This window comes from Melospiza melodia, chromosome 8 (assembly GCF_035770615.1).
Source record: "Melospiza melodia melodia isolate bMelMel2 chromosome 8, bMelMel2.pri, whole genome shotgun sequence".
Taxonomy (NCBI): Eukaryota; Metazoa; Chordata; class Aves; order Passeriformes; family Passerellidae; genus Melospiza; species Melospiza melodia.
This window is the reverse complement of record NC_086201.1, coordinates 35767806-35792573: the sequence shown is the minus strand read 5'-3', so window position 1 is coordinate 35792573 and position 24768 is coordinate 35767806. Positions and strand designations below refer to the sequence as shown.

General features: G+C 48.3%; 1 protein-coding gene across 2 annotated transcripts in view; it reads right to left on the bottom strand.

The window, feature by feature from the left end:
- Positions 1-11096, bottom strand: part of COL6A3 (collagen type VI alpha 3 chain) — a 57394-nt gene extending 46298 nt beyond the window's left edge. Inside the window, exons 1-3 of one of the 2 annotated variants that reach the window (XM_063162692.1) lie at positions 10928-11096; positions 2311-2458; positions 816-1433 (exon numbers count right to left, since the gene is read on the bottom strand). In XM_063162692.1, coding sequence (XP_063018762.1) covers positions 816-1433; positions 2311-2398 — 706 coding nt within the window. In that variant the 5' untranslated portion in view covers positions 2399-2458; positions 10928-11096. The remainder of the gene's footprint in view (positions 1-815; positions 1434-2310; positions 2459-10927) is intronic. The other variant, XM_063162693.1, reaches the window with a different exon arrangement.
- Between the last annotated feature and the right edge of the window lie 13672 nt (positions 11097-24768).

Here is a 24768-nt window from a genome sequence, read left to right as displayed (position 1 = left end):
TCTTGCCATGCTGGAATTTCATAAACAGAGGAGGGACAGAGGAAGGTTGGTTTGGGGTGTTTTTTTTTCAGGGAAATTGGGCCCTGTGTTGCAGTCAGTGCAGATCCATTGAAGCCAACGTGGTTTGCAGGGAGGTTTCAGTTATGGGAAGGGTCCAGTGCTCCAGCAGGTGGAAGCCATGGGCTTGTAGAGAAGACTTTTCAACAACACACCTTCTCCAGGTGCATGAGGAGAGAGGTTAAGGGACAGCTCAGAGGTGGGCTTTCAGCAGAGAAATTCCCCACCCAGCTTCTTTTGCTGTCTTCACCAAGAATGTGACTTTCTAGAATGGCACACTGGCCAAGAGTGTGACTTTCTGGAATGGCACACTGCACATCTCCCTGTCCCCCTACCTGGTTCTAAGGGGACATCCATCATGCTGTCCCCACAACCAGCAGCAACCTTCTCAGTCTCCAGAGGATTTTCAGTCAGGGTCACCACCAGGTCTGGTGTGCTCACCCTCTGTTTCCCCACTTTAGAAGTAAACAGGACATGGCAATTTGCTAACTCTGCAGAGCTCCCTACCCTTGAACTTCCATGCCATATGTGCCAGAGGATGGCCACAAGGTGCCACTGCCCATTCAAGGATTCCTGCCCTGGCTCCTGGCAGCCCTGGCTCAGTCTGCAAACAGCACCTCAGCAGCTGCAAACACGGGGCCACACGCTTCAAACCTTTATTTTTACACCTCTGAACGTCCATCTCAGTCTTGCCCCTCCAGAGTGGCAATGCCAAACAGCGCAGCGCCAGCAGATACCACCAGCCAGCCAGGCATTACCTGTGATGTCTTTAACCAGTCCTTTGGCCCCAGCCTTTTCTGGAGTCATGGAGGAGCGGACACTCGCCACTAAGTCCCCAACTATGCCGTGGAGAGCGGTAAAATTCTCCAGGTTGAAGCGGTGCGCATCGAGGGGTCCGCTCGCTACTTCCCGCAAATGCCTTTCCACCGGCTCCTCAACGCCGACCGCAAACAGGTTTACACGGGCCGAGTTAAGGAGAGATGAGGGCAGAGCCACATCATCCCGGGGCTGTCCGTCTGTCAGCACTACAATAACCTGGGGCACGCCTTCACTGGCTCTGCTTCCCGCAGCTTTAGTGAGGTGCTTCTCGATTAGGTACTCTAATCCTTTTCCGGGCTCGGCGCCTCCCCCCACGTAAGTCATGTTGGCAATATGGGACAGGACGTCCTGGGTGGAGGGGAAGGTATTTAACTGGAACTCTGTGCGGGGGTTTCCGCTGAACTGGACCAGGGCAAAGCGAAAATCATTTCCTCCCACATCTAAAGCCTTTACAACATCATACAGAAACTCTCGAACGAGTTGGAAGTGTTCCTTCCCAACGCTCCAGGAGGAATCCACTAGAAATATTATATCAGCCGCGGCAATGGTTTTGACAGCTTTAAAAAAACAGATGGGGGTTTAGGATTTTCTATCGGTCAGCACAAGCATGCCTCCTCCTCATCCTCCTCCTCCTCCTCCTCACCCAAACAACCAACAGCCTCCTTGGCACGGTGAAAGTGAAGCTCAGCTTCCCCTTATCGCCCGCAGCAAAATGAGAAGCGCTGGAGAACAACCACGCAGCCACCAGAGCCCCGCAGGTGCTGGGGGACAGCATGCCACCTGCCCTGCCCAGAGAGAGGGAGCTGAGGTGCTCCTGCCCTCCTACACTCTCACCCATGGGTTTGGACACCAGCCCTGAGCCAGACAGAGACACTGGCAGCTCCACCTGTTAGTTCAGGCTCATTCAGCTTCCAGCTGCCCGTGTCTCTTGCATGGTTTTTGCTGGCTCCATGGTAATGCTCAAGGAAGGAAGGACAGCTCAATTTAAGCAGCCTGGGTGCTGGCATGAGTTTCCTGCATTTTTCCTGCTGTCACACTTGGTGACACCAGGTCTGGTCTCAAAGGCGCCAGCACCACCTCTCTAAACAGCCTTTCTGCAGGTCAGTGGCAGTGCTCTTCTCACTTTACACATGCAGGGAGGGCAGAACAGCTCTGCCCAGGAGAAGACCCTCTCAGGACCACCCTGAGTGCAGGTCCCACAGCCTGGTGCCCTGCAGAGCATCCTCCATGGCACAGCACCAGCCAGCGTCATGCTTGGGGAGGCATCGTGAGTGTTGGCCAAGGCCCGTGTCCCAAGGAGCCTCAGCAAGGTGGGAGCTGAGGAGCAGAACACATCCATCCACAACATCCCACGGACATGCATGTCAAACACCAAACAGTGCCAGGGAGTGCTTGTACAGGGCCAAAGTCAGGTGAAGCAGCCTGGGTTCTTACCTGCTTGCTGCTGAGCACCAACCGAGCCAAAGCCTGAGAGCAGGAGGCAGAACATTGCCACCAGGGGCAAATGCCGATGTTTCCTCATTTTGCTCTTTTAGGAGTTTTCCTTTTATTCTCTTTTGTTTCAAAGCACCTGACGTGAGACCTGAGGGAGGAAAACAGGGAGAGTGAGAAATAGCAGCAGTGCTGGCCAGATGAAGCACAACATAGAAAAGCCAAACCATGTGGTTTTACGAGGCTTTTGTGGCACTTTGGCAGGAAAGTTTTCTTTGCTGCTGGATAGAGTGACAATTCACATAACTGACCTTCAATCATCTCTGTGGAATTAGATGATTTTTTTTTTACCTGTGCTGTCCCAGGCAATGTGTAATACATAGGAAAATGCTTAGGTTTCTCTACCAAAATACACAGTGGCCTCCCACCTGCCCTCCCCATCCATGGATGACCAGCTGATACATCTCTGCCAACACACTTCCTCTTGCTGTTGCCTTTTCTCACTTTATTTCTTCCAAACACCACAATAACTGGCCTGAACATCCCCCTTTGCCTCAGCTCACCTTTTCAGCTGTCCCAAACATACAAATGGAAATTTAAGCACTCTAGACCCAAGTGAGCCACATGATCTGGCTGCACAGCAAAAAGCCCTTGGACTCCCCCAGGCTCAGAGCCCCGGTTGTGGAATAGCCTGCGCTGGGCTGATCATATTTTGGAAAGGCACCAAGAATAATATTTTATCTTCTGGAGCCAAAAATATAATTTAAGCAAGTTTCTTATCTGTGATCCACCTGGCAAGCCTTCTGAAACAACGTCTCCGCCATGAAGGCTGTGTTTCTGTTGTCATAGAGATGACCAATTTATTATTTAATCTTCATTTCCAAGCCCACAGAGCAGAAAGCAGCAAGGCTTGCTTAACTGGGAAAATATCCTCCCAAAAGGGAACACAGTGATTTAATACCTTTCGTTCCCCAGAGGGGATCAATCACTCAAATCAGCCAAAAGTTACTCCAATACATCAAACTGCTAACCAGGTCATCATAAAAGGGAAAAAAAAAAAAAAAGTGATTCCATTTTCTTGTTATCATCCTTGCCAATTCCATCAATCCAGACAGTTACAACCAAAACAAGAGCCTAAAAGGGCTAAAGGGAAGAGTAACTATTATTTTTGAGGAAAACTGTGGTAATTACACTGATGGTTATTGCTGGTATGGCAGGAAACAGAAGAAAGAGTTGGGAATATGGGAACATCTGGACATAAGGAGCTAATCCCACTTCTGCTGTAGAGACACTCCTCAGGGATATCAGAGGGCAGCTCTGTGGAAAGGAAGGAACAACTTCCACCTGGTTTCCTGAAATCCAGTGTGATCCTGACACTTCCTCTAGCTCCCTGTGTGTCACAGCTGGGCTGGGGTCTGGCCTCTTTTGGGAGAAGAGATTTGCAGCATTTGGTCTTTCCTGTGCTCCAGGTGGAATTTATGACTGCCCTATAGCATGAGTTTGGGAAAAGCTCTCCTCTGCCTTTTCCCCAAAATAATAGTAATAGTAATAGTAATAGTAATAGTAATAGTAATAGTAATAGTAATAGTAATAGTAATAGTAATAGTAATAGTAATACTGATAATTATGATGATGATGATAATAATAATAACAATAACAATAATAATAATAATAATAAATGGAGAGACATTGAGCAGGCCCCCAGAGCCAGCGCATAATGTTAATCAAGACATGGCAAAATCTTCCCTATTATTGGCAACCCCTCAATTTATAGAGGCAGCTGCAGCAGCCCAGAGGTATCATTGTCATTCCTGAAGAGATTAAACCATCACCTTTGTGGGCTGGCAGCCATCCATCCCCCTGGAAGTGCCAGTGCAAGCCAAACCTCCCAGTGCCTCCAGCAGGAGCAAACCTGCTCAGATGGATTGTGTCCCTGGTGGGCATCTTGCTCCCAGAAATAATGGTTTCACCCAAAAAATAGTTTCAAATACAGAAGGGTCTGTAGGTCCTAGACCTATTTTTCTGCAAAAAGCACCAAGCTCATGACAACCACCCACCCAACTCCATGGGAGAGTCTTCCCTCTGGGAAGAAATTTACGGAAGAGCTGCAAGTTTTTGAGAGGGATTCACTTTGCATAGTGAATTGTATAGAAGCCTAGAAGAGTCCAAAGTGCTGGACAATGCTCTCAGGCATAGGGTGGGGTTGTTGGGGTGTCCTGTGCAGGGCCAGGAGTTGGATTTAGATGATCCTTGTGGCTTCCTTCCAGCTCAGGATATCCCATGGCTCTCTGATTCAAGATGTGCACGTCTCAAATCCTCACAGCTGTGCAGCCAACCAAGGATTGCTGGTGATAACAACCAAGGATTGTTGGCAGTAACCCACCCTGGGAAAGGGCAGGATGTGGCTGGAGAAGAGGCCACATGGAGATAGGGCAGCATTTTATGGGATAAACTTCCTTATTCTGGCTAGGGAGGATAAGCACAGCACAGGGACGGTGTTGAGAAGCAGGAAGGCCTCCAGAGCCCCTTGACCCGTTTCAAGAAATGGGAAAACTAGGAAAAACTTGTTGGCTAATTTACATAGAAAGTGAGAATTTTTCTCCAGGGAGGGGGAAATGCAACTATAAAAGGTACAGCCATGTAGCCCAGGTGCATCTGTGCCCCTGGATACCCCGTCAGCTGGATCAATGCTGGAGTCAGGAATGGTGATCTCTCTTTCTCCCTTCCTTTAATCTCTATCTCTCCCTCTCTAATCCATCACCCTCCCTCTTTTCCCTTTCACTCTGTCCTTTATCCAAAAGCCACTGCCACGTGCTTATACTGAAATCAGGAAGATCAGTGATTAACACACCCAATTCCATGCCAAGTGTGTAATTTGTTAATAAAACTTTGTAAGCTTTTGCAGGCCCTCTCACTTCTGTCTTTTCCTTGAGCCACAAGCACCTACAAACCTTGGGAGCCCCCTTTCCCTTAAGGGTGGGATGTCACAGAGTGAAAAGGCTGCTAGAACTGAATGGGGAACATGAAATAAAATGCATGCTAAGGAAAACAGCCCACTAAAGTAATTGTGTGCTGTAAAGCTGCTCATATTTCTTTCCCAAAATGCAGGAAGTTATGTTATCATCCTGTTTATTAGCTGCTGGCAGCCAATCCCTCTTCAGACACAACAGCTGGGGATGAGCAGAGCACCAAGATAAACCAGTGAAAATTGATGTCTTGCTGGCTAAAAAGGGACAGGACTGAAGCAAACATTTGGGGGCTTTTTTGGTCTTAATGTCAAGCAGCTGCTCGGAGCCTGTTTACAGCCACGAGATGCAGCCAAAGGGAAAAGGGAAACTCCCTGAGGCTGTGGAATCCCCCCTGCCCACAGGATCACCCGTGAACTCCCACAGCAGTGGGAAGCTGAGATTTTCCACAGAATTTCTTAGGTTGGAAAAGACCTCCGAGTCCGAGTCCAACCCAGGGACTGGTTCTCACCTTGTCACCCCGCCCAGAGCACTGAGTGCCACATCCAGGTGTTCCTTGGACACCTCCAGGGATTTCACCTCATTCCCCATTTTCTCTTTTAGGAGCACTCCAGATCTATCTCCAGCTTTCTCTGTGACCCCCATCACGGTATTTATAGTTCTGTGCAAGCAGGGGGACTTGTCCATCAACAAGAGATGAGTTTTAGCATCACACAAAACCATCCCAAAGTCATAGGAGCCAGGATTAGCCATCAGAAGGAAAAAGGCAGAAAAGTCTTGCAGGAAGAAATGATGGATGTCTCTTAGACACTGACAAGTTAAGGAAAATAGAAGCTTTTAAGAAGAGTTGCTCCTGAGCAGGGTTTTCTCTTATAGCCCCCTCATTAGCTAATGAGGAAGAGTTCAGTGCTTGCAGAAAGGGGTGGGCAAGGAGATGATTTTCCTGTAGAAGAAGATGCAGCAAGACAGCAACTTTTTTTTGTAAAGGTAATTTAGTGGGGGTTGGGTGGGTGGGGGTAATTTGTTTTTTCTTTCCTTGGATGGGGGAGTTCACCCAAAACTCCACTCAGCTCTGTTTTGAGTGGTCTAAGTCTCTGGCTCAGTGAGAAAAGTGGGTTTAAAACAATGAATAATGTGATTTTTATTGCTTGGCTTGCCTCAGCGAGGCACAAGAAGTAATTTCCGTTGCTCAATGTGTTCTTGCTTTGCGTCCCAAATTACCACCAGTCACAGGAGCTGGAGGTGGCACCAGCTTGCAGAGCATGGATGATAAAACCAGAGATGTGAAATCATTTCAATACTTGGTTAAGGTAAGTATTTGTGTTGCAACTTTATTCTCTGGCATTGTTGCGTTTTCAATAATGTATTTTCAACAAGGCAATTTAATTGTGGATTTATTTCATTTTTTAAATGAAAAGTTCCTTGCAGTCCTGTAGGGTGAAAGCTCTGGTGAAGCTTTTGCTATGTCCATTTCAAGCTGGAAAAATATGCTGAAAAACCTGACTCCTTTCCTTTAGGAAAGGAAAGAGTTTTCCTGAATTAAGTTAGCACCAAAGCCTGGGGAGCCAATTTCTTCATGATTCATGTGCTAAGAGATTAACTCCTGTAGCCTTCAATAATCTGAAAGTTTTATGTCTGTCTAGAGTTTATATAGTCTGTGCTGACCTCTTAATATTACAGTATTTCATCAGAAGCAATACATCTGTTCCTAATACTGCTCTCAAAAAGCAATCATTTCTACCTCCGACACAATGAAGTGATTTCCTTAAATATTTTCCCCAGCAGCTATTTTTTGCATATATTGCATACTTCTCTGCGCATAAAACTTGACTTTTTACATATTTTTTTTTCCTTTGAGTGGATGTTTTAAATTCACTTGCTAAGCTCTTGTTTGCTTGTGTTGGGGTGGGTTTTTTCACTAGAGTGTAGTTAAAATAGAATAGATGGGATAATGGGAAGAAATTCTTCCCTGTGAGGGTGCTGAGGCCCTGGCACAGAGTGCCCAGAGAAGCTGTGGCTTCCCCATCCCTGCAAGTGTTGAAAGGGACTGGAACAAAATGCTTTTTAATGTCCCTTCCAGCCCAAACCATTTTGTGATTGCATTTATGACATTTGCTCCCATAACCTCCCTGTTCCTGTGACACATTCCTGCTGGAAAGCTGAGCAGCCTCTGGGAAGGAGCAGAGCATGGCAAGCATGGTAGGCAGAGCCACAGCTGGCACATTTTCTGGGGACAAATGGCCTGGATTTGGGCTTGGCCTTGTGCAGCTTTCCCAGCTGGCACGCCCAGGGACATTTGGGATGCCCCACTACCCCAAATCACAGGATATCTGCTCCAGTTTTCCTGCCCAGCCATGCAGCATCCCCAAAAAATATATTGACTAAAAACCTGAGGAGCAATGGCAGCTCTTAAATTCCCTTGTGCTTGTGGGGTGGATTGTGCTTTCCTCATGGAAAAAGAGGTGCATTTGCAGCTGGGTCTCAACAGCTTTTCTGAAAGGGGGACAGGGAGAGCAAAGCATCATTCCACAGCTTGTGCAGGATGCTGTGAGAATACTCTAGATTTCTCCAGAAGTCTCTCACGGGGATGTCAGAACCGAAAAAAAAGAGGTTTCTGCCTTCACCTGCATTTGCTTTGTGGGGATTTTCCCAACCAAACTGCTCAGCCTCAAATTCCCTTGGCTTGGCTGCTCTCTGCTGCATCCACAGCAGCTGTAAGCCCTGCCAGTGGCTTGGAAGTGGACACCAGGCACCCAGAACAACTAAATTTATTTTGCATCCCCAGCAGTGGGGATAAGATTGCAGTCATGGCTGTGGAGCGAGCAGCTGGGAGAAGCAGCTCCCAAACTCCTGATGTGGATGGAGCCAGGGAGCTGCAGATTGCCCTCTGGAGGCGAGGCATGCTCCTCTCTCGCCTGGACGAATTCCCCCTCATATTTCCCTCAGCTGGGGAAAACGTTAGCCAAAAGCCACTCCCGGATTCTGAGGCTGAATGCCATGATTTTTTCCGTGAAAAAAAAAAAAAAAAAAGAAGCTTGGTCACCTTTTCAAGGGACAGAAGTGTCCCATGCCTGTCCACCCCTTCATCACAGAAGAATAGAACACTTTTCTGCCTGGTTCCACAGCCCTTGGGAGAAGCAAAGCTGGTTCTAGAGACTCAGGATGGGCTGAACAGGACAGATCCTGGATTTATTCATGGCTCCAGGTGGAGACATTAAGATTTGTCTCATCTCTTTTGAAGTGTAAAGGTTGCTGCCAAGTGCTACTGGGAAGGTGAGGCTTGTGGGGTTGAGGGCTGCCCCTGAAAAAATTTATTCCTACCAATGCAGACCTGGACATTAAAAAAAAAAAAAAAAAAAAAAAAAAAAAAAAGAAGACAGAAAGGATGGAAAAAAAAATCTCCCTGCTTTTGCAAGCCACTGGAGCTTTGATTTTTTTTAAAACCAGTGTTCAGCAAAGCAATAGAGTTATGGTGCTTCCATGTCCTACCCAGGCAAGTTCCCTGGGTGCTAGAATTTAATATGAATCACATATTCATTGCTGTCCTTCTAAGCATGCTGTTGGCTTAAAATCCAGTTGTTTTCTCCATCCAAAGACTGAGACCAAAATAGAGTCCTTAATAAGAGGAAAGGGAGTATTTGCTAAAATAAAAAAAAAAAAATTTAAAAAAAAGAGGAAACACCCTCGAAGATCAATGACTCCTTATGTATAGTAACCAGAGCCTCCCGGAGCCTCCCCACCCAAACAAATCAGCTCCTTAATGTGGAACACAGATCACTTAAAAAAGGTGGAAAAAGTGATGGGCATGTGGAGGGGTAAGTCAGGCTGGCTGTGATTCAGGGCAGGGAGCAGGCACACAGTGCCACCCGGCGCCGTGCACGCCCAGCACAGGGCAGGCTCACCCCTCTGCTGCAAATCCTGTGGGGAACACAATCCAAGGCTGGCAAGGCTGTGCACTTACCACAGCTTGCGCTGGTGGAAGGAATAGGATGTTCCCTCCTGTTCCTGGACAGGCACGTAGCAAAAGTAGAGGAGGAACGTGATTTTTTTTAAAAAAAAATTTTTCCCCCCTCCTTGACATGTGGGAGTAAAGCAGGGGCTGGTTTAGCTCACCCTGGAATCAGGGAAAGTTACTGAGTTTGAATGGAAAGTCGTAGAGATGTTTGAAAAACCAGAAAGGGGACTGGGGAGGGTGCTGGAAACTGGAGAGGGAATGAATGAACCGTGGTGTGGTGGCAGCACGCACACAGCCCTGCACTCCTGTCTTAAACACTGGCACAACCCTCGCCATGGTCAGCCCCTCTGCAAAGACAGAGGAATTTTGGGGATGAAAAGCCTGTTTGCCTGAGCTCTGACTGAAGGGATGGTGCCAGGGAGAAGTGGAGTTGAGTCTCTCCTCTGCCACCACTGCATTCTTACATGACCTTGGAGGAATTCTCCAGCTCCCTGCAACAGCATTAGTCTGGAGGCATCTCCCTACAAACCTCCTAAACTGGGCATTTGTGCCCCAGAACAAACATAATACATATCACTATATAAGCACCATAATTACCCAACCACAAATACTGATTCTTTTTTCCCTAAACCAGCAAGAAATGGGGCAAAACCAAAATTTTGAAAAACACAGGAAAGATTCCTCTCCCCCAAGAGCGTGCACATGAATCATCACAGCAACCAGAAATGAGCAGAGAGTTTCCCATTGCACTCACTGGAACCAGAGGGGCTTTGGCTACCCCCATTCCAGCCACTTTTGGTCCTTCTGCTTGGTCAGGAAACCAGTTTGGCCACAAGCATCTCTCGCCCCAGCTCTGCTTGGGAAGGGATGGTGGCAGGGTGTCTCCAGATTAGTCATAGCCACCCCCTCAGCACGTCCCAGGAGGCTCAGGGCAACTGGGGCTGCGGGGGGAAAGGGCTGGGGAAGGCAGGAGGGAGAGCAGAGGGAGCTGTGGAGGGGGACAGTAGCTCCATGCATGGCTGGAGAGCCCTTTCCCTTAGGGGAAAAGCTGCTGCTTGGGTAATTTCCCTCTCTGTGGATGACCACAAGAGGATGAGGATTACCCTTGGAGCCATATGCTGGCCCACCCCAGAGCAGTGGGGACATGCCTGGCAGCAGAACCTGAGTTGGCACAGCTGAACACCTCTGCTGGGTTCATCCTACCTCACCTCGGGGCAGGAGGGGTGAGGGCAGCTATCCAACATCCCCTAGCCCTGGGAGCAGGAAAGGGGCACTGAGATACCCCCTCAGCACGTTCCTTGCAAGGTCCCATTGATGCCTCCACCTCCCTGTGCTGACACATCTTCCCAAAAACCACCACATGCCCTCCTTGGGGCACTGCTTCCCCTGTCATCCTGCTCCCATCCCATCCCATCACTCTGCTGCTGCAGCAATTCCGAGGCACCAAATCCAAAACCCACGCTGAGGCAACGGGGGAAATAGCCTTGAATGTGTTCAGTTCCCCTGCAGTGGTGGGGACAGGAGCGCTCCCACACACCTGCGGTGCATCAGCTCCAGGAGGAGCTCACGGGCTGAGCGAGCCGGCAGCTTTCCCAAGAGTGATGCAGACCTGGGGGTGGCTGAAAAACCGCCAGATATACCACCCCACCAAGGAGAAGAGCCATGCCTTAGCAGCTGCCGAGGGGTAAGCAGCACTTACCCCTGAGTGAACCTCCAGAAGAGCTCCTTACTCCAGGATTTTCCTCTCCGGAGCGCCTCTCACCGCTGCTTCATGGCGTGCGGCGCTGCTCAGCCTCCCCGGTCCCCTCTGGCGGGGTGCAGGCGGCGCTGGGATGAGGGAGCAGCGGCGGGACAGGGCTCTGGAGGGACGCTGGTCCCTGCGCGGCGGCTGCCGTGGCTCTGAGCGCGGCCGGAGGAGGCGGCTGGCTCGGCAATGCCGGGGGGCCGGGCGTCGCAAATGGGATCCAGATGGTTGGTGCTGGCGTTCCCGGGGCTGAGGTCAGAGCTGCTCATCACACACACACACACACACACACACACACAAAGTCATTCCCCCCCTTCTCTCTTCGGGGGACGCCTCCGCAATCTGCGGCTTCCCCCTCGCCGCGCTGGCCCTGCCGCGTCCGAAGCGCTGCTCCCTCGTTGGTGGGAAATAGATATTAAAATTTAAAAAAACAAACAGAGAAAAAAAAAAAAAAAAAGAAAGAGGAAAGATTTTTAAAAAACAGCCCTGTGGGATTGGAGGAAGCTGATTGAACCATGTCTTTTGGTGCTGGATGTTTGCAGGAGCGGGGATGTGCCAAGGACCATCCCGACGGAGCAGCGCCGCTCGGAGATGCTCGAGGCTGGGTAAAGCACAGCATCTCTGCCTGAATGGTTCTAACACCAGCACAAGGGGAGAGAGGCTGGATAAAGCATTTATACATCCCCAGATGGGCAGGCAGAAGTGGAGGATTTATGTTATTCATAACTTATAACACCTTAGCATACGGATATGTATTTTAAAATATATATAAGTTTAAAAGGCAGCCAATCCAGTCTGCAAGTTCCTGACTGGCTGTTTTTTAAAATTTTTTTAAACACATGTGAAATGAAAGAATACTTTAACCTTTCATTTAGCAGAGGCTAATAAATTTGGGGCTAATTTAATCCTGTTTTCTGTTCCTGTATTCTAGCAGGACCACTGGCCAAAGTCAAAGATTTCAGGCTGGGCTGGGCTGTGTTTTGCAATAAGCACTGGTATGGAAACTTTAACTCTTATCTCTTGTTCTTGCTCGGTTCCATATAAGGCTGGAGTGGAGATGGAGTCCCTGGAACCAAACAGTCAAGTTCTTTTCTTTTCAAATGGGGGATTTATGATGTTTGCTCTTGGGTTGGTGCTGTTTGAAAGAGCAGCCACATAAAGAAATAGCTGGAATGCTTCAGGGAAGTGCTGAGCCCTTGGACTGAGGCAATAACTCCTTTTAGAAATTGTGCTTGGCTTGGTGCTGGCAGAGGCGGAAGACAGAGTGGAGAAACTCCCCAGCCTTGTGGCCAAAGGCAAGCAGGGCATTATGCCACCCCTCCAAAATCTGTCAGGCTGCAGCTTACAGGCAGGGAGTTCCCAAATAACAAATGAGCCTGGCCAAAGGGAGCTGCAGCTCCTCACTGGGTGTCAGTGGGCACTGAACTGGGGATGGTGGAAACAGGAATTGCTGGAAAACCATGACAATAAGCTTATTTTATTTTATTTTTATTTAATTTTTAAAAATTTTTTATTTTTATTTTCAACCAGGGTGAGGGACAGCGGCTAAAAAATAAAACTCATATGATGGAGGAGCATTATGTGGGCAGAAGGATCCAAACCAAAGGCCTTTCCAGGTGATTTCAGCTGTCAGGCAGAGCTCAGCTGGGATGCCCCATCCCTAGAAGTGTTCCTGGCCAGCTTGGACAGGGCTTGGAGCAACCAAGTCTAGTGGAAGGTGTCCCTGCCCATTGCAGGGGGATAGAACAAGGTGGTCTTCAACACCCCTTCCAACCCAGGCTATTCTGAGATTCAGCAAAGCAAGAACTTGAGGCTACAGTTGCTATTGCAATGAAGAATTATATTCACCAGTGGTAACCAGTATGCAGCTGGGATCTGTTTGGCCTTTTCTTCAGATCTGCCTGGAAAACCAGAGTTTTCTGCGTGGCAGTGAGGGAGTGCAGGGGAACACTTTAATTGGCTGAAAAAAAAAAAAAAAAAAAAAAAAAAAAAAGAACAAACCACAGGAAAGCTCCACGCACCCCCAGAACAGTGGTGAAAAACAGCCAAGTCAGAGAATTCCAGATAAATAATGTAACAACACTGGTGAAAATGTGTGTGAGCAGTGTAATGTGCCTATCACAGCTCAATTGAGAACATGATTAACTGGGGAGTTAGATTGATTTCTTTTCGTGCTGTTAGCATTTCTTTTTTTTTTTTTTTTCCTTTGACTTAACATGGTTTCAATATTGAAGTGACTTTTACCAAGTGCTCCAGTAATTAAATGAGGCTGCAAGAGCTCTTCAATTCCCATCTGACTGCCTCATGGCTGTAATAACCAAGCTGGAAGATTTTCCTTTCCAAAAAGGGGCTTTGTCACTGACACGTAGCAGGGGAGCAGCCAGATAGGATGCTCAGGGCATTTTGGGGTGGGGTTATTTTTTTCCCCCCTTTCACTCACAACCCTTTACAAGCCTTCCTTTAGCAGTTCCCTTACAATTTGTGTTGGTGACTCCTAGAGAAATGATTCCCATCCAGCATGGGAACCTGGGCTGTGGCTGCTGTGGCATTTTGGGGGTGGGTGACACCCCTGGGAAGAGGGTGACATCTGCAGGGACAGTCTACTTTCCACCCCCAGACACCAAACTAACCCTCTGATAATTAGTTAAAGACTGGATGAAATCCCACTGGTAATTTCTAGAGGCATCTGGGACTAAGTTCAGTAATATTTCCTCCCTGGTGCATTAGTAACTAGATGTGATTAATGCTATGAGTCAGGAAGAGGGTTTTGAGGAATTCTCTTTCTATCCATGAAAAAAAAATTAAAAGCCCTGTGTGCTACATCATCCCCAGGATGCAAAGGTGGCTTTGATGTCCTCCCACCGCCAGAAGGAGGGTCCCAGCTTAAAAAAACATCCAATGAAACTGGCAGAGAGTGGTTAAATTTCGCAGTTCTTTTCCGATGTGCCTCAGCTGGGCAATTTCCACCCTGACTTAGGAAACCTCTGAGGATTTTGCTTGGCTGGCTGCGGGTCCCTGGGGACACATGGTGACACCCAGGAACATCCTGGCTCCATCCTTGAGCACCATCTACTGGCTTTTCCTCCAGGGACTCCTCTGGCATCTGCAAAACCCAAAGTCACCTTTTCCCCCTCAAATAAAAGCTGCTCCTGCAGAGAGAGAAAGTTCTTGCTCTGAAATCAGGGAGTACCACCAAACCCCAGGCTTGCTCCACTACTTTCCCATCTGCACAGCAGATCAGGGGTGCAGGATCCCACCTCTCACAGCCCTGTTTTAAAGAACAAACTCTTTGTGCTGCTTGGAAGTGAAGGCAAAGAGCAGCTCTGCTGGGACAGAGGGCAGGGCTGCAGATTGCATTTTAATTTTGCTTGCAATAGATGGTTTTCATTAGCTCCAAAGGATTTGCTATTGCTTTTATCCAAATGCCTCCCCGGCACCCTGGTTAGGAAGTGGTCCAGGAAATATTTTCCTGAAGTTCTCTTGGTTCTGCTCTTCTCCTGTGCTTTCTGTTGGTCTGTCTGCCTCCATGCAAATATTTCTTGATGGTTTTTTGTCTCATCAAATGGTTTTGGAACAGTCAGGGAAAGGGGCAAGAGCATCTCTAGATGGGCAGGTCAGAGTGGGAATTAGGAAAAGATAAGAGACACTTGGATGTGCCCTTCCCATCCTGCAGCCCTGGCCAAGAATTTAAAACATCTCTGCAAAATCTCCCATCTTCCATTCCTGGGAGTGCTCAAGGCTGGGTTAGATGGGCCTTGGAGCAACCTGGTCTAGTGGAAAGTGTCCCTGTCCATGGCAGGTAGTTGGAACAAGATGAACTTCCAAGTCCTTCCCAACCCAAACCATTCTGTGATTTTTTGATTCTATGGGGGTTTTTTTCTCCCTCTCATAAAAAAATCTCAGCAACAAAAACAAGCCCACACCAGGCTGTGTGCATTATCTGAGTGTATATACACACACTTAATCCACAGCCTGCAAAAGAGATCATAATTCAGAAGGTGAAGCTTGGAGCTCAAACCAACCACATCCTGCAAAAAGCCCTCCTGCTAGAAGGGATTTTCAGTGATTACAGGGAACAAACTATGCTCAAGTATGTAAATAATGTGGATATTTTCCCCTCTAACACAATGCACAGCCTGTAGGTCAGTAAACTCTAATGTGAACTGTGATGCTTGGCTTCTAGGAAAGATAGCTCAGCTCTTTTTCGGAGTAAAAGATAACTCAGGGAGCACGAAATGCATTTTGGTCAACACAGACCTTGCCAGCCTTTGCTTTGGGTTACTCCTGTTTTCTTGTTTTAGACCCTTCCAGGGAGTGAAAAAACCTTTCCAAGTCTCGGCCTCAGTGTCCTGTGGCAACTTGTGCTGCACAAAAAGAACTGTTAGGAATGGGCTGGATTTCAACAGTTCAACGAAAATTCCAACTTTTGTGATGGAAAAGGCTGTTACTAACTACAGGGAGAGAGGTGAGGTGGCTTGAAAAGAGCTGGAGTCAGAAAAACGGAGAGGCCAGAAATACTCACTGCCCACACGGACAGGATGATGTAACGGCAGACGAGCCGAAGAGGAGTTACAGGGAATTATTTGTACTCCAAGAGGAATTGTAAGGAATTATTCATACCCATGAATGAGTGTTGTGTTATTTGGGAAGGTGCAGAGGGGAAAAATAGACCTGGGGGGGTTTGCTGTAGGCAGTTCCTTGGAAACCTGTGGTCATTGTGTCCCAGGGCTGGAGAGAAAAAAATCATGTGTAATGGCAAAAGGGAGAGGAGAGCCCAGGAAATGCAGAGCCCAGGGAGATGATCCCCAATAAAGAAATAAGAAAATACATTTTTTATCTTTTGTCTTATTTTTTTTACATGATAGAATATTCCATGGATTTTCTTGCCCGTTAGTAGGGTGAGATGGAAGCTGGGGATCAGCAATGCTGGAGTCTGAAATGACCTGTGGGGATGGTGGCCCACACCCCAACCTTGCCAGGGCTTCTGCTTCTCCCCTGGGGCACCAGGTCAGCCCTGGCTGTGATTTCCTGACAGGGTGCCTGTCCAAAATGCTGCTGCTTTTTAATTTTGGGGCTAAGTTGAACAGGTTTAATTCAGCTGTGAAAATTGGGCCACTCTCCTGACTTGAATTAAGGGGTGGGAAAATCCCTGCAATTCTGCCCACAGGGATTTGAGGAGGGCTGAATCTACTCTGCATCTGTTTCCACAGAATCACTGAAGGGTTTGGGTTGGAAGGGACCCTAAAGCTCATCCAATCCCACCTCCTGCCATGGGCAGGGACACCTTCCACTATCCCAGGGTGCTCCAAGCCCTGTCCAACCTAGCCTGGAACACTTCCAGGGATCCAACCTGGCCTGGAACTCTTCCAAGCACCAGGTCAGCCCTGGCTGTGATTTCCTGACAGGGTGCCTGTCCAAAATGCTGCTGCTTTTTAATTTTGAGGCTAAGTTGAACAGGCTTAATTCAGCTGTGAAAATTGGGCCACTCTCCTGACTTTTAATTAAGATGTAGGACAATCCCTACATTCTGCTCACAGGGATTTGAGGAGGGCTGAATCCACTCTGCATCTCTTTCCATAGAATCACTGAAGGGTTTGGGTTGGAAGGGACCCTAAAGCTCATCCAATCCCACCTCCTGCCATGGGCAGGGACACCTTCCACTATCCCAGGGTGCTCCAAGCCCTGTCCAACCTAGCCTGGAACACTTCCAGGGATCCAACCTGGCCTGGAACTCTTCCAAGCACCAGGTCAGCCCTGGCTGTGATTTCCTGACAGGGTGCCTGTCCAAAATGCTGCTGCTTTTTAATTTTGGGGTTAAGTTGAACAGGTTTAATTCAGCTGTGAAAATTGGGCCACTCTGCTGACTTTTAATTAAGATGTAGGACAATCCCTACATTCTGCCCACAGGGATTTGAGGAGAGTTGAATCCCCTCTGAATCTCTTTCCATAGAATCACTGAAGGGTTTGGGTTGGAAGGGACCCTAAAGCTCATCCAATCCCACCCCCTGTCACGGGCAGGGACACCTTCCACTATCCCAGGGTGCTCCAAGCCCTGTCCAACCTGGCCTGGAACACTTCCAGGTATCCAGGGGCAACCACTCTGGGCAACCTGTGCTTAAGGCCTGACCAACCTCACAGGGAAGAATTCCTTCCCAAAATCCCATCTAACCCTTCCCTCTGGCAACAGGAAACCATTTCCCCCCCACCCTGTGATTCCATGCCTCTCCTAAAAATCCTTCTCCAGCTCTCTTGGAGGCTCTGTAGACACTGGAAGGTTCTCTGAGGTCTCCCTGGAGCCATGGGAGTTCCCCTGGGTGGGCAAAGGGATCCAGACTGCATCATTTTCCTCTCTTCCCTGTAAACTTCCCGTCGGTTGATGGGGGAGCTTACATAAACATCATCTCCACGTCGTGGCTGTTTTGTTTGGAGCTCGTGTCCAAAAAATCCCAGGAAACAGCACGTATGTGGTCGGCATGTATTTATTCCTGAGGGGCTTGTCCACAATTTATATGGAGCATATGGAACAACTTGTGCTTGAGATGTTTGATACATCTGGAGATGCCGAGTTTCAGACAAGGAGGGGAATCTCTGGAAGCTAAAAAGCCAAAGGTTTTGCCTTTAGAAGCTCACTTGAAGCTGGTCTAGGCAATTTTCAGAGAGATGGGTTTTGCTGCATGACAGCTACGTTGGAGAATTTTTCTTAAAGCAAACATCAGCACTGCCAGGTTATTCCCACGCAGTCAAATGCAAACTAGTAAGAAAGTGGGAGACCTTAATTGGGTACTGAAGTCATTTTCAAATTGTGAAAAACAAACCAAATTAATCTGGTACAGCGGCACAAGTGACCAGGTGTAAGCCTCTGCTTAAAATTGGGATTAAAAGGGTAAAAAAAAAAACATTAGGAAATTACTTTCCTGAGGAAAATAATGTAGTTTTGTTAATTTGCTTGGCAAGAGGATTCGTTCTTTTTTTGGGGTTTTTTTTTTGCTAAGGAAGCCAGCCTGGTTTTAGAGATCCAGAGGAGAATTTGAGTTTTTTGTCCTGTAGTTCAGTTTTGAGAAACTCGGGAGGTTGTTCAGTTTTGAGAGACTCAGGAGGTTGTTATTGGGAAGCATCTCCAAATTAATAGGAAACCTCTAATGAACTTTTCCCCATATTTAGGTGTCTCTTTGGGCAACCAGCACCTGCAGCTCTCACAGTGCCAGGATCCTGCTGCAGCCCCTGGGCTGGGGATGTCCCTGGATGTGAAAGATCAACCTGTGCTGGGACAGGAAGAGGTGGGGATGGCTTTGCATGGTTACAGTTGCTGTTTATCACCCTTTCCAACCACTCGTGGCAGGAGGAGTGGAAAAACAGCCTTCAGCTCTCCATATAAAACCTGGAGCCAGAGGCCTTGCCAGCCTCACAAAGTATCCTCTGTCAAATGGCTCATTCATTCATGCTGCAGCGGGGACACGTGAAAATCACATCATTTCCCCGAGGTGGAACAGCAGCGTGCTTGTCCCTAAAAACTCCCAGTGTGGCAGCAGGTCACCTGTCACCTACAAGCAAGCTGGAACAGGGATGATCCTTATGGGACTGGGCATCTGTGGGAGCAAAGCTCAGGCAGAATGAGCCTGATGGAGATTTCTGGCTGCCTGAGGAACAAAAACAACATGGCCAGGAGTGCTGTTCCCTTCCCTCTGGGCTGGCACATCCCCACGCCGAGGGAGGAGGTGCAGGGAGAGGATGAGCTCACAGTGAGTGATGGCCTGTCCCAAACTGTGACCAGGCACTCTGCACTGTCACCCCCAAGGGCGTCCCTTTCATCTGAACCTGCCCTGCAAAGCTCAGGCACTGGATTTTTGGAGTATGGAGCCTGCTCCATTTCCACAGGGAGTGTTTAACCCTCTTGACAGCAAGTCCAGCTGCAGCCTGCCCAGTCCAACCCCTTCCAAACACATGGAACCTCCACCATCCTGTCCCTTTGGCAAACTGCTGCTGCCCAGCCATGTGCCAGGACAAGGCTCTGCATCCCAGATAACTGATGCTCCAGCCCAAAGCTCACCTGTACCTCCATGGGATGCATGAAAACAGAGAGGAGTGTACTCACCAGTAGGGATGGGTCCTAAACCGTGGCTTGTCTTGCTTTAATCTGTGTGTGGTTTTTTATCTAACACTCAGGGGTCTCTGGTCCCCCAAGCAGCAAGGAGAGGGATGGCAAGTTGCCAACAAGCAGCATCCACAAACACCAGCATTTCTTTCACAGTTAATCTGCACTAGGCTCCCTCTCTGCCTTCAGAGCAACCTAATTCTTTAGAAATTTGGGGGTTTGCTATCTGAAATGGCAGCTCTGATTCATCAACCCATCAGGCTTGTTGTCCTTTAATTAGCAGGACCTGCATCCAGCCTGGCCAGTGGTGAGATTATCACTAACCAGAAAATATTTGTGCAATTTATTGGGTGAATGTGATCCGTTTTTGATTCTAAGGGAAGCTTTATCCATCTTTATGTATCCTGCAAAGGCCCAGCCCAGGCAGCAGCACTCTAGGCAATCCCTCAGCTTTTCCATATTGCCATTCCCTCCCCAGTTTGGGTGCACACACCAGAAGGTGAGCTCTGGCACTTAAATTACCTGAATAGGAACAGGACACTGGGCTATAATAGGAGTGGCTTTCCCTCTGGCATCATCCTGGCAGCTGCATAAATCCCTCATGGAAGGCAACAAGCTCAGGGACCATCACTGTGTCCAGCATCTCCCAAGGCCTGCTGACTTCTAGTGATGTTTTGAGGGGGTTGGGCTGCATTTTGTGGCTTTAAACTGATTTGTGTGGCTATAGAGATATGAGGTTCTGTATTGGGAAATGCCTTGAAGGCAGTGGTAGCCCAGGAGCAGATAAATGGCAAAAGGGGATCAAATCTTCTTTACACAAACAACCTGAAACTCCTCATAGAAAAGCTAGTTTGGTATTCAGCTAGGATGAGAAATACCAGAGAGAGAAAGAGAGGAGGAGATTTGGGATTTTTTCCCCTGGCAGAGGCCAGCCCTGGCCAGGCTCCACCAGTCATGGGATAGCAGCTGTGATTTTCCTTCTCTATCAGCAGAAGGAACGGGGAGGAGAAAACTTTGATTTTAAGCCTTGCACAGAGGGGCTGTGTGAGGCTATAAGTGCTCTGAGGTCTGTGGGGGCTGTGAGGACTAGAGGGACTTGGAAGGTTTGGGGTCTGTGAGGTCCTTGAGAGCTCTCAGGGCTGTGAGGATTCTGGGGGCTATGGGATCCATGAATGTTAAAATGTGACTTTGAGGTCTGTTGGGGCTTGTGAGGGCTAAGACAGACTGAGGTCTGTTGGGGCTTGTGAGGGCTAAGACAGACATGGGGACAGCAAGGTCATTTATAGGTGGGAGGAGAAGTGATTGACAGGTGGGACTAGGTGATTGACAGGCTACCAAATTGATTGACAGGTGGTTCTAAGAGTGATTGAGCCACTCAGTAAGTAAGGTGAGCCACTCAGGGTGATGACAGACAGTGAGGGTGACAAGGGACAGGGCAGCTGCACGGTTCAAACTGAGGGGAAAGAGGACAAAAAACGAGTGGGAAAGTTTAGGGGGAAAGGGAGACAAAAAAAGGGTGAGGAATATGATGGGGAAGGGGCAGGGAAAGGTAGATAAAATGAGGGGGATAGGGCTGGAAATGTGAGGTGAAAAGGGGTGGAAAAGATGAACAAAAAAGCATAGGAAAGGGACACAAAAAAGTGTGAGGAATACGATGGGGAAGGGGCAGGGAAAGGTAGATAAAGTGAGGGGGAAAGGGCTGGAAATGTGAGGTGAGGTGAAAAAGGGTGGGAAAAGGGGGGAATAATGGCGGAAACGGTGAGGGGCAACGGAAAAGAAAAAAGGGTGGGAAAATGAAAGAAAAAAAGGGCGAAAAAGATGAGGAGAAAAGGGAAAGAAAAGCAGCCGACAGCCCCAGCAGGGTGAGGACGAAGGCTCCCAAAGCCGAGCTGCCGTGCAGAACCTTCCAGGGAAGCTTGGTGTCGCTCCAGGCCTTGGGAATGCAGCAAACCGGGGCGGCCGGAAGGGAAAGGAGCCTGGATGGAAGGAGCTGTGCCGGACCCTCTGCTCTCCCTGTGCTCACCTGCGTTCCCAGGAGGGCGCAGAAGGAGCCGGGACACGAAAGGCTGGAGCCGGGACACGAAAGGCTGGAGCCGGGACACCCGCCCGGCTGCCACCCGCGGCCGCTCCCCTCATGCCGTCCGCGCCATCGCCGCGCCTTCGGGTTCCGCTTTGGAGAGGGGTTTTACGTATTTATTTGTTTTCCCGGCGGAAAACAAGTAAATAAAGGAGACAACTCAGACCCACCAGGAAAAAAAAAAAAAAAAACAACAGAAAAACAACAAATAAACAAACAAACACAACAAAACACAAAACACTCGCCGGTCCGGAGCGCGGCTGGAAGGGGAAGGGATCGGTGGTGTCACACCCCGGCCGGGCCCCAGAGCACGCCCAGCCCCGGGTGAGGGATCTTAAACAGATTTACAGTCAGTTCTTCCCCCCAGAGACCTCTCTAATGGGAGTCTATGGGGTTTTGTAGAATATATTGCCTTGGAAGGGATTTCAAAGCTCATCTCATTCCACTCCTTTGCTACAAACACCTTTCACTGTCCCAGGGTGCTCCAAGCCCTGTCCCGCCTGGCCTGGGACACTTCCAGGGATGAAGCAGCCACAGCTTCTCTGGGCAACCCGTGCCAGGGCCTTCCCACCCTTATTTAAAAATCTTCTCCTATTATTTATATTTATATTTACCTCTATCCTTCAGCTTAAAACCATCACTCCTTGTGCTGAGGGGTGGGGCAGACCCATGTGTGGCTGGTGAGGGTGATGAGTGCAACAGCATTTGGGGGTGCTGGGAAGATTTTTTTTTTTCCTTTCTCCTTTCTATTTTATCCTCCCCATCCCTCACCAGTGCATCCTAGTGCCTCCAGTTTCTCCCCAGTGCATCCTGGTGATCCCAGAACAAAGGCAGAGAGCTCAGGGGAAAGGGGGTTTAAATTGAGGAAAAAACCTCCTTTTCCATTATTATTTGTGTTTAAACTGGGGGGGGGGGGGACCCTTTCACCTGTGATTTAAAGGTAATAAATGGAAGGAAAACCTGCCTTTTCTTTGTTTTTAGGGGTATCAATTAATTGACCAGGAATTCCTATTTTCCAGTTTAAGTGGAACGGAGTGATCTTTTTTTATGTCATGTGATGGGTTTGAATTGAGGACAACACACCGCTCCCCATTTTCATCATCATAGGGTTTAAACTGAGAGGGAACCCCTGTTGTCCCTCACCTTTTTATGGTTAAAATTGAGAGATATTACCCCATTTTCCCATCATTTGGGTATGTGTCCTTTGGGGTTGTGAGGGCTATGGGAGCTCTCGGGGTCAGTGTAGGCTATAGGGTCTGTAAGAGTTATCTCTTATATGAGGGATGTGACAGCTATGGGGTTTGTAAAGGGTTGTGGGCTGTGTTAGGGATGTGAGGGGCTTTGAGGTCTGTTTGGGGTCTGTGGGCTCTGAGGTCTGTGTAGGGTATGGGGGCTTTGGGGGGATGTCAGTGCTGTGAGGCTCATGGGGTTTTTGAGGATCTGTGAGGGCTGTGATGTCTGTGAGGGCTGAGAGAGCTCCCTAATGGTCACATTGATTGGAAAAAAATGTCCTTATATCTTCAACCCCATCAATGATAATCCACAAACTTTGTTTTCGTGTTCTCAGTTGATAGTTTCCTAATTGCTACAGATGTCAGAGCATCGTTATCCGTGATAATTAAAGCTGAATGGTTATTTTCTCTAAGTGAGGCTGTTGGGGTCATTCCAAATGAGATGTGGTCATGCCATAGCATAATTTAATTGCTGTATTAATAGATGAAACCCATGGCAATCCCTTGTGAGTCACATACAGAAATAGCAGTGGCATTGTGCGCTCCTTCCCTGTCCTGCTTGTTCTTCTCCAGCATGATGATGGTGATAAGGTGTCTTTGTAAAGCTGCCAAGAAACTGAAGGGAGAAGGAATGCCATCCCAGCCAGATCTCATGACTTGGAGATGATTGCAGGAGGATGGAGGGGAGAGGAGAGACACCAGTAAACTCCTGGGGTCAGCAGCAACGTGCTTGTTGGAGCTCCTGTTTTTGTTATGCTCCTGTGAGTAAGGATCCTGTGACCTCTCTGCCTGTGGCTTTGAAATGGGCTGGAGCTGCTGGTGGATGCTCCTGGTTTGACTCCATCTGGCTTTTGGAAACTCCTCTAGCTCGGCCAGGTGTTTGGGATGACCCTGTGTTGAGGGGAAGCAAAACACCCATCAGTGCTGATGGAGTGAGAAGCAAAGCTGCAGCTGACTCCACTGTAAATCACCATTTCAGCACCTTGTGTAGGCACAACTTCCTTCTGCAGCTCTTAAGGCAGCTGTTTGGAAAACTGGGTACTGGAGAAATTATTGGGGTTTTGCCCCTTGGTTTGGCCAAGCCCCTTCAGCAGGAAGAAAATGAGGACGTGGGAGTGTTGGGTGGCTTCACTGAGGTGGTGTTTGCTGTCTTTAGCAGCAACTGGATATTATCTTCCCTCATCTGTTTTGTTGAACTCAGATTATGGATTTCCTTCCAGTTATCAGTTAAAACATTGTGAAGTGAATGGCTGGAGGAGGGCCAGGCCACATGTCCCATATATCAGTTCACAGTTGTCTTACAAATAATTACCAAGACTTGCAAAGATAACAGCTCATGTGACTGTTATTTTTAAAAGAGTGGCCCTGCAGCTAGAAGATCTCTTAAAGATAACCCAGAAATCCATTCTTTTCCTCATGTGGCAATAATGAAAATTAGAAATGGTGCCTGGGATCCATCTATGCCTGGTTTCCCACGAGAGGCTTACCTTATTTTGCCACCAGGTCCTCAGTTCAACTGGAATCAAGGTCCATTTGAGCTTCCCTTTTCCAAAGGGTGGAAAAGATTTCCAAGGCTGACCCCAACCATCAACCTAACGCTGCCAGTTCCACCACTAAACCATGTCCCCAAGTGCCACATCCACTTATTTTTTGAAGGCTTCCATGTGACAGTGTCTGCCTCAGAGGTTCTGGTTGTGTAGGGGTTTTTTTGTTTTTGTTTTTCTTTTGCATGATTTTGTAAGATTTGGGAGCCTTTATTCACGGTTGTATGATAGGAGAGGGAGCTGTGGGCGGGCAGGTTTAATTGTCCTCCTTAAGGCAGAGGATTGCTGGGTCTGAACTGCTACAAAATCCAACAAACTGCTTTGAAAGAGGAAAAAAAAATAAAACAATTCTATCTTTGCTATTATACACACCAGTGAGCTGAGAGAGGAAAGCTTTCCTAACGACACTCTGTTCCCAGGCAATAAATACTTTGAATTTACTCCTGCACCAGGGACATTTCCCTTGAGGTGGTTTTCTGGCTAAGCCAGCCCTTTTTAGAGGGTATTGGCGCTGCTGAACTCTTGCTTTTTTTTTTTTCCCCCCCCATTTTCACTGCATAGCAGGCCACATCTTCCTGATTTAAGCAACCTCTTTATCCTTTTGGAGGAGGATGTATTGGGATCTGGGGCGGTCGGGGCTGCCGGAGCCGGCGGGAGGCCCTGGAACAGGGTCTCGTTGTGATGTTAATTAGTGGCTATTGACCGCTCCCTGTTCGGGTGCAGTGGGGCGCAAGGGCTCTCCAGCTTACATAAGGACCTGCCCGACCGATGTCTGCCTCCTGCCAATAAACTGATTGCTTTTGTCGGCACCTCTGCTGGAAATCAATTTTTGGCTTCCAGAGGAGATCATG